The 14,875-nt window shown below is 36.8% G+C and overlaps 1 protein-coding gene across 8 annotated transcripts in view; it reads left to right on the forward strand.

The window, feature by feature from the left end:
- The window catches only part of KDM6A (lysine demethylase 6A), a 157,161-nt gene that overhangs the window by 102,697 nt on the left and 39,589 nt on the right, over positions 1-14,875 (forward strand). For 4 of the 8 annotated variants that reach the window (XR_013922272.1, XM_080346687.1, XM_080346688.1 and 1 more), the window contains exons 10-17: positions 3,857-3,983; positions 6,585-6,683; positions 7,054-7,273; positions 7,830-7,964; positions 8,406-8,561; positions 9,203-9,292; positions 11,902-12,006; positions 12,587-12,982. Coding sequence is in view for 7 of the 8 variants with exons in the window: in XM_080346687.1 (XP_080202813.1) it covers positions 3,857-3,983; positions 6,585-6,683; positions 7,054-7,273; positions 7,830-7,964; positions 8,406-8,561; positions 9,203-9,292; positions 11,902-12,006; positions 12,587-12,982 (1,328 nt within the window). In the remaining variant the exon portion in view is untranslated. The remainder of the gene's footprint in view (positions 1-3,856; positions 3,984-6,584; positions 6,684-7,053; positions 7,274-7,829; positions 7,965-8,405; positions 8,562-9,202; positions 9,293-11,901; positions 12,007-12,586; positions 12,983-14,875) is intronic. The other 4 variants (XM_080346689.1, XM_080346690.1, XM_080346691.1 and 1 more) reach the window with 2 other exon arrangements.

Genomic DNA, 14,875 nt, shown 5'->3' on the forward strand with positions numbered 1-14,875 from the left:
ATGCCCATTTTTATTTTTTTCCCACTTCACATAGTGGTCATTTAATTCAAGTTAGTAACTGGCACTGAGTTGTGGCCAGAATGCTTTTTATTTTGTATTATTTGTTGTGTATGGATTTGGAGTGGGCTGATTTATTTAGCTTTTGATTCTTCTGTGTGAAATCATAAATGCAACTCCTGGAAGAGTTCACTGTAGGACGCTAGGGTCGGTTATTTTTGCTGTCGCACAACAGTGTTGCTTATATTTTAGTATCCCATTTGAATTTTTTTTGACTTGGTATTATCCCACCTAGTATAAATTGTCAGCAATTTCATCCAGAGAGGCTGTGCATATGATCAATGGAAGACAGGCTTCCCAAAATAGTTGGCCAATGCTTTTTCAACCCTGTTTGATATATGTTGCCACATCAGGAGCAAAGGCTTATGGCTGTATGCATAAAATCCTACTGCAGGTCTCTGTGCTAGCACAGAACAATGACTTTGAGGATTAATTCTCTTTAGTCAACCAGCATAGGTCACCTGGTTTTGCAGTGTGGGTAACTTGTATGTGGAGAAAGGGGCAGAGTGGTCTTAACCAGAACGTTAAAAGAATAATAGCATTCCTTTCACTCTTCACCATTAACAGTGGTATTTATCGTATGTATTGCAGATTAGTCTATAGCAGCCGGTAATAAAAGCACCTCCTCAGGAAGCATAGTCTGACGGGAGCATGTTGCTTAGAAAACAGTCGTAGAAAATACCTACCCTCTGCCAGAATGTTATTGGCAAAACCAAATCAAAATATATACCCTTTATTTATAATTTTCCTTAGCTACTTAATGTTTCTGGAGCCAGAGTTGACATTTAGCTAAGTTCAGATGTCTTGTGAGAGAATTACTAAAATCTTTGCTCTTGTTGCTGGCTTCCAAAGCAGATTGCTGCAGAGGAGAACCCTGCGATTCTCAGATAATAAGCATTCATTTGAGCTGATGCATGCTGACTAGTTTGGGTAGATGTAACAGTAAGATTTGTACAGTTGGATACGAGCAGTTTCTTCTTTTTTGCCATTTCATTTGCTTTCGAAACAATATATTTTTTTCCCCTGCTTTGCCTAAAATTACATTAAATTAATGAGACTGAGGATCAAATCTGTCCTGGTGATTTTCTCCAATCGTACTCAGCAGTTGCATAAAGAACGGTGTATGAACAATGTAAGCACCTGCTTAGAAGTTCTGAAAGCACTTTCCCAGTGATTTTTGGCTAGGGGGGGAATTCCTAGGTACTGTCCCACATGTGAGATGCCAAAATGGGAAAGAGGCTCATCTCTTAGGAGACTGAAATGATGATGTTTATTGGGGTAAAAGCCACTGCCATAAGTTCAGCATGAGAATGATTGATAAGCGTAAAAAAAATCCCTGCAGCATGAGCTAGGCTACCACATCCTCTTTGTGAGGCAACACTGGGATTTGTTACAAGTTAGATTGTAGAGGCCTGGGAAAGAACATGGAACATTTGTGACAGATGGACATAATTTTTGGTTATTATGTTAAAAATGTCCCAAGAGCGGAAGAGGAGTCAATATGCTTGTTGAGAATTGGAGTTAGGTCTTGCAAATGGGACATCACCTTCTTTCTGTATGTTCATTTTATGCATGAGAAGAGAGGTGCTGTTGTAGTAGAAAACTTTTTTGTTTGTTCTCCCTTGCCCTCTCTCTTGTTTTCTGCCTTTTCACTTCCCTGCACAGGAAGGTAAAAATGGGAAGCAACCCTTGTTTCAGCGATGAAACTAGATAGGGATTGCTAATTCTAGTTTCTGTCTCCTAGAAATAGATTCTTTCTTTCATCAGTGAATATCAGTAAAGATATGAAGATACAATGTGTCGTCTTTCAATCCGTCAAGGGTGTGATGAAACAGAAAATAGTCATCACCACACAACATTTCCAAAGATTCAGGAAATTGTTTAATGTCTTTTTTTACTCTTTTTTATATTCTCTGAACTATTACCTTTATCTCAGGCCTTGCCTGACACTGCACCAGATACATTTATCCTTGGTGTACAGTTATGCAGGTATATTCTGATAACCAACCTCACATAAGCCTTTTTTTTCTTAAAGAATGGGTGTTTTCTGTATACTTGGAACTTCAGTGACTTGAGATGTGAATCAAAATCATAGATTGTTTGTGAAGTCCATGAGACAAAGTTGTTTATGTTATGTCTCTGCAAAGATTGTCTTCATCTTCAGACAAGATAGAGTACTCTTTTTTTCAGCACTGTAAGCATTTGGGTACTGACCTGACATTTCTTGCAGTCCATGAAATATTCAATCTTGTGCTTCTTATCACAGTTTCCAAGTGATACTTCTTAAGACACGTCAGGCAAATGTTGTTCAATAGATATGATTTTCTTTATATTGCCTTTTTTAAAGCTTAGAAGTTAGCCTTGCATTTGCAAAAGTATCACTGTGACTGTTAACAAGCTATAAGCCCATGGAATAAAATATAACAGGTGGAGTAAAATATTTAAGGTGTAGTCTGACTACAGAGAGTGAAGTAAGGGTGCAAATACTCATAAATTCTCAGCCTGCCCTTTTGAGTGATATTACCTGTTCATGTAGTTAGACTGTGTCAAAAAGGATAAGCTTAGGGTGCTGAAGTTTACCTGACAGAGGTTTTAAATGGACATTGAGTGCAGACATGTGCCAAACTTTGTAGGTACCTAAAACTTTATAGAAACCTTGGATATTTCATGGAACTGATATTGTAGTGTTCCACAAGGGACCATTTATTGGCAGGACACTATAAAAGCCTAGGGACAATCCATTGTCACATCTTACGTTTTACAAATGTTGGCTGAAAGCAGTGGGTTGTTGAGACAAATGCACGGAGATTAATCACACACTTGGATATTGCTAACCAGTGTCGTTAATTAGTGATTTCAGCAAGCCAGCTGCCTGTTACGAAGGATTTCCTTGTACTCATGATGTGAACGGCACTGAGGTGATTTTGTGACTGCTTAAAGGAATTCTGTAGGGGTAGATGAAGAGTGGCTTGAGAAGGTGATGAAGGTGCTTTATTTGAAATGGCAACCAAGCCTTGCGTCAGTGCTAGAGCAGAGGTGAATTTTAATGGCACGTGGAAGATTATCTGAGAGCGTAGATTGCGAGAGGCCTTTAAAGAGCAGAGGAATGATTTGTCTAGTCTATTGAAATAAAAATACACATTTGAAAGAATATGCTGTGTGGTTAGATAAGGAATTAAAGTGATCTTTTTAGCTGGTTTGTTATGCAGTGAGAGGTGATTGTACTTGTTGAGGTGAATGGAAAGGATGTTGTAGCAATGAAGATGAAATGACAATGTAAGATTTAAGTGGAGATACAAAAATTCTCGCCGGTGTTCTATTGGGGAATTGCCCAAATGTAGATAGGGGATAAATATGAGGATTTAGAAGAAAAGGAGAGAACTGAACATAATGTACATTTAATTAATGTGTGTGACAGGAAGAATGGTGGCGTTTTTCACAATGACAGGGAAGGTACCTGTGTTCAGAGGGGGAAGGAGTTTACCTTTTCAGATTAATGTCTTATAATAGAAGATTGATCAGTTCATAATTGTGTTACTAACCTCATAGGAAATTATTTAAACGAAAAAAAACACCCGCTTTTAAAGCACTTGAAATTAATTTTGACCTGGAGTCCTTTTGTCATGTAATTGTAGTATAGAACTTTAAAAGTTTCATTCATAATACTATATGTAAGTGATATTATTGTTTTATATTTCTCTTATTAAAGAGGAAATAATGTTATGAATATCTTGCTCTGCCAAAGTGTTCAGTGGTCTTGGGGAATTTCACTTCTGCCATTTATGGATTCTTTTTGTAGGCTGGATGCATCACACCGTGGATCAGCTTGGAGACAAGGCAACCAAGGAAAGCTATGCTATACAATATCTCCAGAAATCTCTAGAAGCAGATCCAAATTCTGGTCAATCCTGGTATTTCCTTGGAAGGTGAGATATTACTTTATAGATACTGTAACCGTATCTGTAGATTTTTTGATGATACTCATTATTGTGAGTATCTTATGTTGTTTTTCTTCTTAATATTTTCAGAGGAAAAATGAAGGGAAAGGATGTATGTGTATCTACTGAAGTCTAGTTTTCTGGAAAGTGTATAAAAAGACAAGGTGCTAACATATTTGGGATGAATATAAATTAGAAGTTGAAATTAAGTATGTAACCCAAGTGGTCCTGTGTTTTTGTAGTTATTATTCAGTCTACACATTTACAGTAACCTGAGTCTGCTCTACCTGGTTTTACCTGTTCCTGCTAATACTACCACATCTTCTATTCCATTTTTTTTTTTCCTAAATGCTTTGTAAATGTTGTTACTTTTCTTCATACCTTTCTCACAATTCTTTATCTCTTTCTTAGAATCTCCTTTCTAATCTCAATCAGTTATTGCACTAAAATACAACTATTTTCCCAGGTATTATCCATTTCTAAACAGCGTACATTGCAACTAAATATTAGGCCAAGATGTCTCAGGTTGCTCCATTCTAATACCTCTTTCAGTGTTGTATTAATTCTGTACTATCAGACAGAATTTTTTACTGGAAAATTATGTAAGTCATATAAATTTGATGACTTTTCTTGGTCTACTTTTTAAGAACATAGAGTACACAAACCAGCAAACAAACTCACTCTTGAAATAATCAGGTTTCAGAGAAGGCTTTGAGGGCAAGTCAAGTCCATATGTGAACAGGTCAGTTCTGTTGAGAAATACATTAGAAAGGAACTTTGCAAAAATAAAATTAATATCCTAACCTTAGTATCTCCTAGCTGACTTCCTTGGAGGTTCTGGCACATACAACTGGAACCTACTCTTGGTTTTGTCATCCGAACTATATTCCTCCAGCTGTTCTGTAAGCCAGGGCTCTTGGACCAGCTGTCTGCAGGCTAAGAGAGGAACAGGGGCACTCAGTGTGAAGGGCAGAGGGCTGGAGCAGCTGTGGAGGGAAAAGGGAAAATGGGCCAAGGATCATTTGGCTTGTCATCCACTGAGCTGAAAACTTTTTTTCATCAGTAGTCCAGTTCCACATGCCTTGAGCTACTTGGGTTCTTACATAGCAGCAGGACAGAGCCAGGGCTCCATGAAGTACGTGTGCGCAGCTGCCATGCTCCTGCTTCTGCTGTGCCACAGCTGTTGCATGGTTAGAGTGAAACATAGGACCATGCAAAGAATGGGGAGAAATGCAGGAAATGGGGAAAAAAAAATCTAGTGGAAGCATCTCTTATGCTCTGCAGGGAGGGCTAGAGCAAAAATGTTTCTGTGCTCCATTCCTTCAGCCCATACACTGACAGAAGAGGAAAGGAACAGGGTTGTGTGTCCGCTCGTCCTCATTTTCCTTCCTCATGTATTCCCTTGTGTTTTTTCTTCTTGTGCTGATTGTCCAAACCAAATAGCAAGATGGTTTAAAGCTGCCTTTCAGAAACACACCACTGCCACTCTCCTCCCCCACTGAAAAAGTCCATCACTGTTTTAAGTTTTGTTGGGTGCTTAATATTAGTGCTGTCCTAATCAGAGTCATCCTGTATCTGATAAGTTGACCATTAGAAACGTGTCTATTTGAAGGTGGGTTAGACTGCGATTAAAATGATCTTCTGAAACTTAGTATTCTAACTTAATGGATGGTTTTAGGCAAGGTCGTGGTAGATTATATTGTATTCCTTTCCTGATGTACCTCAAGAATATGTAGAGAGAGTATAGCATGTTTGTAAAACCTGTGCCTGTACTCTTCTGCTTGGTTTTCATTTTTTACTAGAATAAATTTTCTCTTGTTATTTAAGTGTTTTGAAAGCTGTTGGTTATTTTTTCAACAGGGAAACTTATTACAAACATACATAAGAAGCAGAGCTGTTGTAGATTGAACTGATGTGTGTGTGTGTGTATATATATATAAACATATATATATTTATTATTGTCTTTATTTGAAGCTTTTAGTTTCAAAATATAGGTGTTATTCCCTGTAGTATAATTGTAGCTCTCTTAAGAGCTCGGATATTTCTGCTTATATATGCAGTAAAACCCATTAATTTGTTGTTCATTACCTGAGTCTTACTGAGATGTGAGAATGCACATGAAAAGCTTCCCAGGCAATCAGGACCCATCCTGAGTTGGTTAATAGCTCATCATAATTCTGAAACACTTCATATAGAACATGAAGTTTTGTAACCATTTCTTTCATAAAATAGGTAACTTAATTATTTCTTTATAATGTTGTCTGTAGATAAATATTGTTCTTATTGACTGATAAGTAATCACAAATGAAAGAAACATAAGTCTTTAAAATGTTTAAAATCTGTTTTCATTACAAATGCAGTAAGCTAGGGTTTGAGCAGTTTTGCAGTACTTCTCAAATAAATAATTAGTAGTACATGTTGATTAAGATGCCTGAGTCTGTTTATGCCTGATGTTCAGAAACAGCAAGTTTTTTTATTTATCTAGATGAGTATTTTCATGACTTAATGTTTATCAGATCAGTCTTGGTAAGCCTTCCTCAATTATGACTTTCTGTAAATATTACCAAAGTTCTTTTTTTCTTCTCCCAGGTGCTATTCAAGTATTGGGAAAGTTCAGGATGCCTTTATATCTTATAGGCAATCTATTGATAAATCAGAAGCAAGTGCAGATACGTGGTGTTCTATAGGGTAAGAATGATACAGGGTAATTCAGTGATATAATTCAATGCTAATATATATAAGTAAACAATATCAGCTTACTAACTCTTTCATGCTCTCAAGGGGGACCATAAAGCTTTTTTATTTATATCTTCATCTTGTCAGACTTGTCTGATTTAAAGTTTAAATTTAAAAAAATGGCTTTATCAGTTTTTTTAAAATACTGAATATGGTATGTATATGTGAGCTTTGCATGTTAAGATATGTGTTGTTTATGCTTATTACTATGCTTTATATAATGGCAAGGTTTATTAAGGGTTTTGAAGGGGATGTGTTTATGTGACTTGTGTGTATTTTGACTTTGTTATTAATTCTCAACTTCACTAATCTTTCTATTCAGTGTGCTGTATCAACAGCAAAATCAGCCTATGGATGCTTTACAGGCCTATATCTGTGCTGTACAATTGGACCATGGCCATGCTGCAGCCTGGATGGACCTAGGCACACTCTATGAGTCCTGCAACCAGCCTCAGGATGCCATTAAATGCTACTTAAATGCAACTAGGAGCAAAAATTGTAGTAATACCTCTGCACTTGCAGCACGGATAAAGTATTTACAGGTAAAACTAAAGTTTTAAGTGGGAAATACTCTTCTAAATACACAGCAGAGGGGAGGGAAGAAATAACACACAAGTTTAACTTGCAGTTGTTTGTGGTGTGTATAACCTGTTTTCATGTGTATTGTAAGCGTATCATAGCCTGTAATATTTTATTTCTTCATTTTTAAGTGAATCTTAATTCCTTATAAACCCTATTTTGCACATTTAATCAAAGCACACTGTTTTACATCACTTTGCTTTTTTCTTTGTATTGTCTTCATTTTTAAGTTCTCATAACATAGAGAGAATACATACACGCTATCTTTCACTCTTGTTTGCAATTTCAGAAAAAAGGAATTATGAGACCTCTGAATCCAGAGCTCATCTTTGTTCTGATTCTCACAAAGGTTTATATTCTGGTTACCCTCTTTATACTTAGCACCTTTCTAAAACGCCAAATTTTAAATCTATCCTCTCTTTAAGACATAATTAGCTACAGCATTTAGGAAGATTTCATGGACTTGCTCTTACTAAAGTAGGCTTGTGTTAAATTTGCTTTTTACATAATTTTTCCTAGGCTCAGTTGTGTAACCTTCCACAAGGTAGTCTACAGAATAAAACTAAATTACTTCCTAGTATTGAGGAGGCGTGGAGCCTACCAATCCCCGCAGAGCTTACCTCCAGGCAGGGTGCCATGAACACAGCACAGCAGGTGAGAAGTTGGGTTATGTTCTGCAGGTGCCCAGCTTTAAGGGTTCTTTACAATCAGTATTGGTCAAGCGTATTTTATTGAGCACAGGACTGGCTTTTGTTAATGAAAAGCCCTTGATTTATTTGCAAAGGGATACTAGATCAAGAAGCTCCCTATTATATGGGAGAAATATGGGGGTACCAATTTAGAACCTTTGTGGATTTTCATGATTTTAAAAGATTTCATCTTAAATAGAAATGCTGCAGTGGTTTAATAATCCCATGAAAGGTACACATTCCTCCATTGATGACCATATGGAAACTGATTTTTCAGTTATTGAGATGATCTTCAGAATATCTGCTCGGCCCTTTTAATATATGTGGGCTGTTAAAATATATAATTTAAAGGAAACAATTAAGAATATATAGAACCATATTTTTGTCTTCCTTCTGTGATTCTTAGGCTTGTAAACCTCATCATCCAAATACTGAACCTGTACTAGGCCTCACTCAAACACCAATTTCACAGCAATCCTTGCCACTACACATGATTCCTTCTAGCCAAGTAGATGACCTGACCAGTCCTGCCAAGAGGAAAAGAACATCTAGTCCAACAAAGGTATATATTCTGATGCACTAAAGAGCCCCCTACCAAAATTACATGGAAATATACATAAAAGTGATGCAGCATGCACAGAATTTGTGCTGTAAGTTTTCATCCTTTGGCATCAAGGTGGGGAATGTTTTTAAGAATTTAAAAAACCATTTTTCAGTGATCAAGTTACAGTTCAGACAGGAAGCGCTTAAGGGTAATGCAGATCTGTGGCACTTAACTGCAATCATAGTTGTAGAAGTGAAAAAGTACAATCATATTCTGATGACAGTGAGAAAGGGAGACAATCATGTCATCCTGTCTATTGCCTTTGCTTATATTTAGAATTCCAGTGTTTCATCATCATGTAGTAGTGTTACAGTAGAAAAAGTATTCAGTTTTAAAAGTAGTGTACATTTAAGTTAATTGCGTAATTTGATTTGATTGTTTCTTGTTACGATACTAGATATCATTTAACTTCCTCCTTTGAGTACTCTGATACTGTATGGGAATGGTAGAATGTGACTTGACATGTTTTAGTATGTTCGTTGTTTATATTGTTATTCTTGAAACAATGACTAGTTCTTTCATAAGTAAAATTTAGATAGGAAAAGAAATTATGTTGACCCTTTGATAGTCACACATTTTTATGTAATGTTTCCTCTCAGAATACTTCAGATGTTTGGAGCAGTGGCCATACAGTGTCACATCCTCCTGTACAAATTCATTCTTGGTGCTTGACACCACAGAAATTACAGGTAGGTATGTTAAAGATCTTCAGAAGCTTTGATGCATTTTTTGTATCTCTTCTCTTCTGTTTAAGAAAATAAATCTGGAAAATTTTTTGTTTTCACATTTCTGAAAGTCAAGGTGAAATACTTCCCAAATAATTCCCAGTGTGTAATTAAAGTTGTACTGATACTTACAGCTTTTCTATATGAGATTAGTTCTGTAGTAAAATATTATGTCTAGCAGAAACATACAGTTGCTCTTTTTTCTTATGATGTTTTAAAGATACATATGCAAATTGCCACACTTGTGTGCCACGTGAGTTTTGATGCTTGCTGTAATGTGGGGGATATTGAAGGAGGTATAAAGTATTCTAATACCGTCTTTTTCCTCTGAGGTAGCTTCTTGTATCAAATTGCGTAAACAAACATGCACATTCTACAAAATGTAGTTACTCAAATGAAATGTGGTACTGCTTTTCTACATTTTATGTCATCTAATATGTGAAATGCTAGATTTTATTTTTGAAATCTTATTTCAGGTCTTTTTTGTTCTTATGTTTTGTTGTCTCTTCAGTTCATTAGAGCTTGCAGTGAGCTTCAGCAGGAATTCCATATTTTGAAAATCAGGCCTAGCTGGAAACTCTTAACCATGTATCGCAGATACTGCTTTGGATGCAAGGAAAAATAGAAGGGAATACAGTGCAGAGACAGTGTTCCCCTCAACCCCAGTATAGTTCTTCAGCTGTTTCTCTAACTGAATAATATTGGCTTTATTTCACTGCATATTTTTTCCCTCCCCGTCCTTCCTAATCACTCTTCCGTATCTCCCACTTCATGCATTCTCCTTATTTCTCCCTGCTTATTTTATATGCTACTACTTTTCCCCTTTTTAGTTACACCTTTTTCCAGATCTAACTTCCCCCTCTAGGCAGTATCTAAGTAGGCTTCTCTAAGTACGGTTACTGGGTTTGCTGGCAATAGCTTGACAAAGTTCCAGTGTGTATAAATAGGAAAGCCAAAAAGACGTGATACAAAAGGGAGAGTCAATAAACCCTTTATTGCATCTTCTAAGTCAGCCTTTTAAAAGTGGCAGCTCAGAGGCTGGATGGATATGGCACATAACACACACCAAATGGCTCAGCTGACAGAAGCAGAAGGGCTGTGGCCACACAGTTGCCTGCAGGGCTGCAACATGCCAGCAGAGGAGGGATGGGTGTTGGTTCCACAGAACTGGTGGGCAGCAAGAACAGTGCTGCCTGCAAAGCTTCTGCACCCCTCTCCAGTGCTGTGGGTGCAGCCTTGCTTCTGCTGACCTGTGTGCTAAATCAGTCTGTCTGAATCCCGTTACCATATGTAGACATTTCTAAAAAGCAAAATAACAACTGAAGAGGACTTGGTTTGCCTTCTGTGTACTTCATGCGTGCACATCCATGGAGACCCAGTTTTCAGCTCATAATCGTATATACATTTTTAGATTACTCTTACTCATTGCAGGCCCTACAGAGGGAATTCAGAATGAAAGCTACTGTTAATCCAGGGAGTTTGGCATGAACCATCCTTAACCACTTTTTCAGACAATGTTGGGGGTGTTTTTAGTTGATAGTTTGCAAATACAGTGGTTCAAAGCAGAACAAACATGTTATTTAACAGTCATACTTCAGTTCAATTTATGCATTACTAATACATCATAATCAAAGCAAAGGAGACAAGAAGGATTTAAAAATAATACAGGCAGACCTGAAAGGAGCTAAAGGAAACCTGATTTGTTTAGTTTTAGTGGGGGGTTGGTTTAATTTTTGGTTTTTGTTTGAGGGGTTTTGGAGGGAGGTTGTGGGTTTTTTTGTTTGGTTGGTTTTGTGTATGTGCATTTGGGGTTTTCTTTTTTAAAGATTTATAGTGATGTGAAGTAGCTTAGTATTTAAGAACAATCAAGAAATAGGTCTACATGTCACCTTTTGCATAGCACAGCTTTTGCCCTCGTCTCCACACTCCCCGTTTTACTCCCTAGCACTTTTGCCTTCCACAGTTTCAGCAATTATGGCATACCACTTAACAGCAGTAGACTTACTGGTCATATGATGATGTGTGCTGAGTGGTTTAAAATGAGTACAAAGATCAGGTTTTTTGTAATACATACTTAAGTTCATCAGTTGCAAATGAGTTCAGTATCATAACTTAAGATCTTTCTCTCTGTAATTAAGTTGTATAGTTTTCTCAGTTTATTGCTCTTTGTTTTCTGGACAAGGTTTCACATGTGACTGTAGGTTGGATTTACTTCATGCTGGTTAGTATTAATAAAAGACTGGCACAGTACAGAAAGCGTTAAAACATACATAATAAGAATTCTGTATTTAAATAAGAATACTTGAATGCAGTTTTCTTTTATGATACTGGTACACTTGATTTTAATGTGATGATAATATTTAGAACGTCTGTTTAGTTTTAGTAACTACTAGTAAGGATTCATTACAGAATAGTGTATTGAAAGATGTTTGACTCTGCAACAGAAATCTCAATCCGGTTTTCAGCTTTAAATGGCTTGTCTTTGTGGATAATTTTTAGTATTGTATGCAATAAAGTTATTAAAAAACACGTGTCAATTTTAACGATTCTGAACTGTACTGCTGTTTTTTCAGCACTTGGAACAGCTGCGTGCAAACAGAAATAATTTAAATCCAGCACAGAAACTTATGCTGGAACAGCTGGAGAGTCAGTTTGTCTTGATGCAGCAACACCAGCAGGTGAGAACAAAAAGATTTTTCTCTTCTACAAAACTTTTGTCAGTAGCGGTGTCTATTGTGTTTCTCAAATTCTGAAGAATTTCTATTCCACAGAGTTCTCATGCCTTTTACTATGTTATATTAAGTCATCTTTTTTGCACAAAGTGTAACTGTGTTTTACTAGTTGAAATGTAACAGGTTTAGCTGTGTTTTATTATAGGACTACCAAATAATGTAGATGTTTTCAAGCCACAATTTCAGACCAAAGTGAGTGGATACATGTAAAAGCAGTCTTACTTGAAAAATACTCAGTTGTAGTAAGCTGTATTACAGCATATCCCTCCTCCTCCTCTCATCGTTCACTTCTCTCTCTCTTAGCGTCCAGCTTTAGAACAAAAGTGCACCAGTAGCTTTACCTTAACATTCGCTCAGCACATTTGTGAGCATGACAGTCATCTTGTTTCTCAAAAGCAACTGAGATGATCTTGAAATCAGTATAAAATTGGAATTGGCCAGTGCAATGAAGTTCACAAACCTTGTACAATCTTTACTTTTTAAATTCTGCAGCTAATATTCTTGTGCTTTGTTCATCTTCCGTTAGATGAGACAAACAGGAGTTGCACAGGTACGATCTACTGGAATTCCTAATGGGCCAACAGCTGATTCATCACTGCCTACAAACTCTGTCTCTGGTCAGCAGCCGCAGGTTGCTCTAACCAGAGTGCCTAATGTCGCTCAGCGTGGAATCCGTCCCGCCTGCCCCGGGCAGCCTATGGCTAATGGACCCTTTCCAGCAGGCCCCATTCCCTGCAGCACAGCAAGAACGCTGGGTAGTACAGACACTATTTTGATAGGCAATAATCACATAACAGAAAGTGGAAGTAATGGAAACGTGCCTTACCTGCAGCGAAACGCACTCTCTCTACCTCATAACCGCACAAACCTGACCAGCAGCGCAGAGGAGCCGTGGAAAAACCAACTATCTAACTCCACTCAGGTATACAATTTCAGTTTACTCATAGAATGTGCTAAAGAGGCTTGCTAAGCAAGTCGGCTTTTGAAGTCTCTCATTTGAAAACACATGTTTTCTGTTTCCTGAAGTTGATGACGTAGATGCAAATAAACCTTACACTAGGTTAAACATACCTGATACATTTTAATGTTAAAAATCTGTGTGTTAAATTAAATACTTCCAGGATAAAAGGTATGGTCATAAATCAGAGACGGCAGCTGCAGAAAAGTTTCTTTAAAAAGGAATAGTTGTATAGCTTTTTGTTGCTGCTTTAACAAGAGATTATGTGATTTTGTTTTTCATGTAGCATGAATGTGCGTATTTCATAGGAACGTGCATGTCATAGTTACTTTGGACATTACGTTTTTGTCATGACGTAATTGTTACCTACCTCTTGTTTCCATATGATCTTTCAAAACCAGTATCCAGCAGTCAGTGTGGCACAGTTACTTGCAGAAGGATACTATAATGCCAGTAAGAATCCATAGGGATTAAAGTGTGTAAGGGTGTTTTGTGTATGTGTGTGTTAGAACTTGAAGGTACAGTGCTTTTTTTTTGTGTGTGTATGTTTTGTTTTCATTTTGTTTGTTGTTGTTTTTTGTGGTTTTTTTGGTTTTTTGTTTTTTGGTTTTTTTTTTTAATTCAGTTTAAATTACTACCTTCCAATACACACCTTGTGTATGTGGTGAGTTATTCTGTGGGAAGATACAGTAATGGTTTAACTCACTTCTACCAGATGGGTTAAGCAGCTTGATACAATGTTGTTTTCTTCTTTAAAACTGCATAAATTAATTCTTTAATTGATATTCCATGTTACTTTAATGCTGAAGAATTGAGAATGGGCTGTAGTACAGGTAATGCATACATGCTTAATTACACATATACTGCAACAAAGACTTAGATAATAATGGAACTGCTTGTGTAAAACATGGTTATTCAGAACTAAACAGTGTTATAATGGGATGTTTTAAGTTTTGTCTATATTGGTAGCACTATTTACATGGTTTATAAGCGTGGTAGGGGAATGTGAAGCCTGTTAACCTCACTGCCTGTTTTTTAAATTAGAATTCACTCTTCTGTTTTCTCTGTATTGTATGAAAGAAGTTCTGTGCTTGCTAGAGAGGTATCTGCTTTGTATTAAATGTCTGTGGTGCTAGTGTCCACAAATAGGTGAGCAGTAAATTGCAATAGGCGTTGACCGCTTTCCATAGAGGTGATGGTTTTGAAAATGCTGGATAACTGTCCCAAGGAAAGCTTGTGCTGCCATTTTCTGTATCCTTTACATCTTGGTTCTGTGCTCAGTGTATTCAGAGAACAGAGTCTCAGCAAAGTTGCTGAATCTGTAACGTTCTCCATAGGTACCAGATGAACTCTTGATTTAAAAAAAAACTATTCATCAGTAATTAAGCTACATAGAAGAATTAAGAAATTATGTATGCAGGTGTGACATGCATAATGCTGTTTGGAATTAAAAAAAAAGAAAAAAGAAAAAAAAAAGGAAGAGAAAGTGTCCTGTAATAAGTGTAGCAATACTTCTAAAAGAAGTGGAAGCCAGACTAGCAGGAAGCTTGACCACAGTTGGAAGCATCGAAAGTGGGAAGGTTACCCTTTCCAAAATAAAACCTCAGTTACAAGTAAATTTATAAAAATGGATTCTTTCACCATTTTTGACATTGGCTCATAGTTAAGCGGTCATTTAAACATCCAACAATTTAGTTGCAGGTTTGGGAATTTATAATGAAATATTTAACACAGTAGTGTGTTACCCTGAAATCAGCTACATATGAATTAGCTTTCCAGTCATTGGTATATATATATATGTACTGTTTATTGGGAAATTGAATTATTTCCATAGTACAGTTGATTCATGCTGTTAAT

This window comes from Nesoenas mayeri (genome assembly GCF_963082525.1).
Source record: "Nesoenas mayeri genome assembly, chromosome: 1".
In the NCBI taxonomy this organism is placed as follows: Eukaryota; Metazoa; Chordata; class Aves; order Columbiformes; family Columbidae; genus Nesoenas; species Nesoenas mayeri.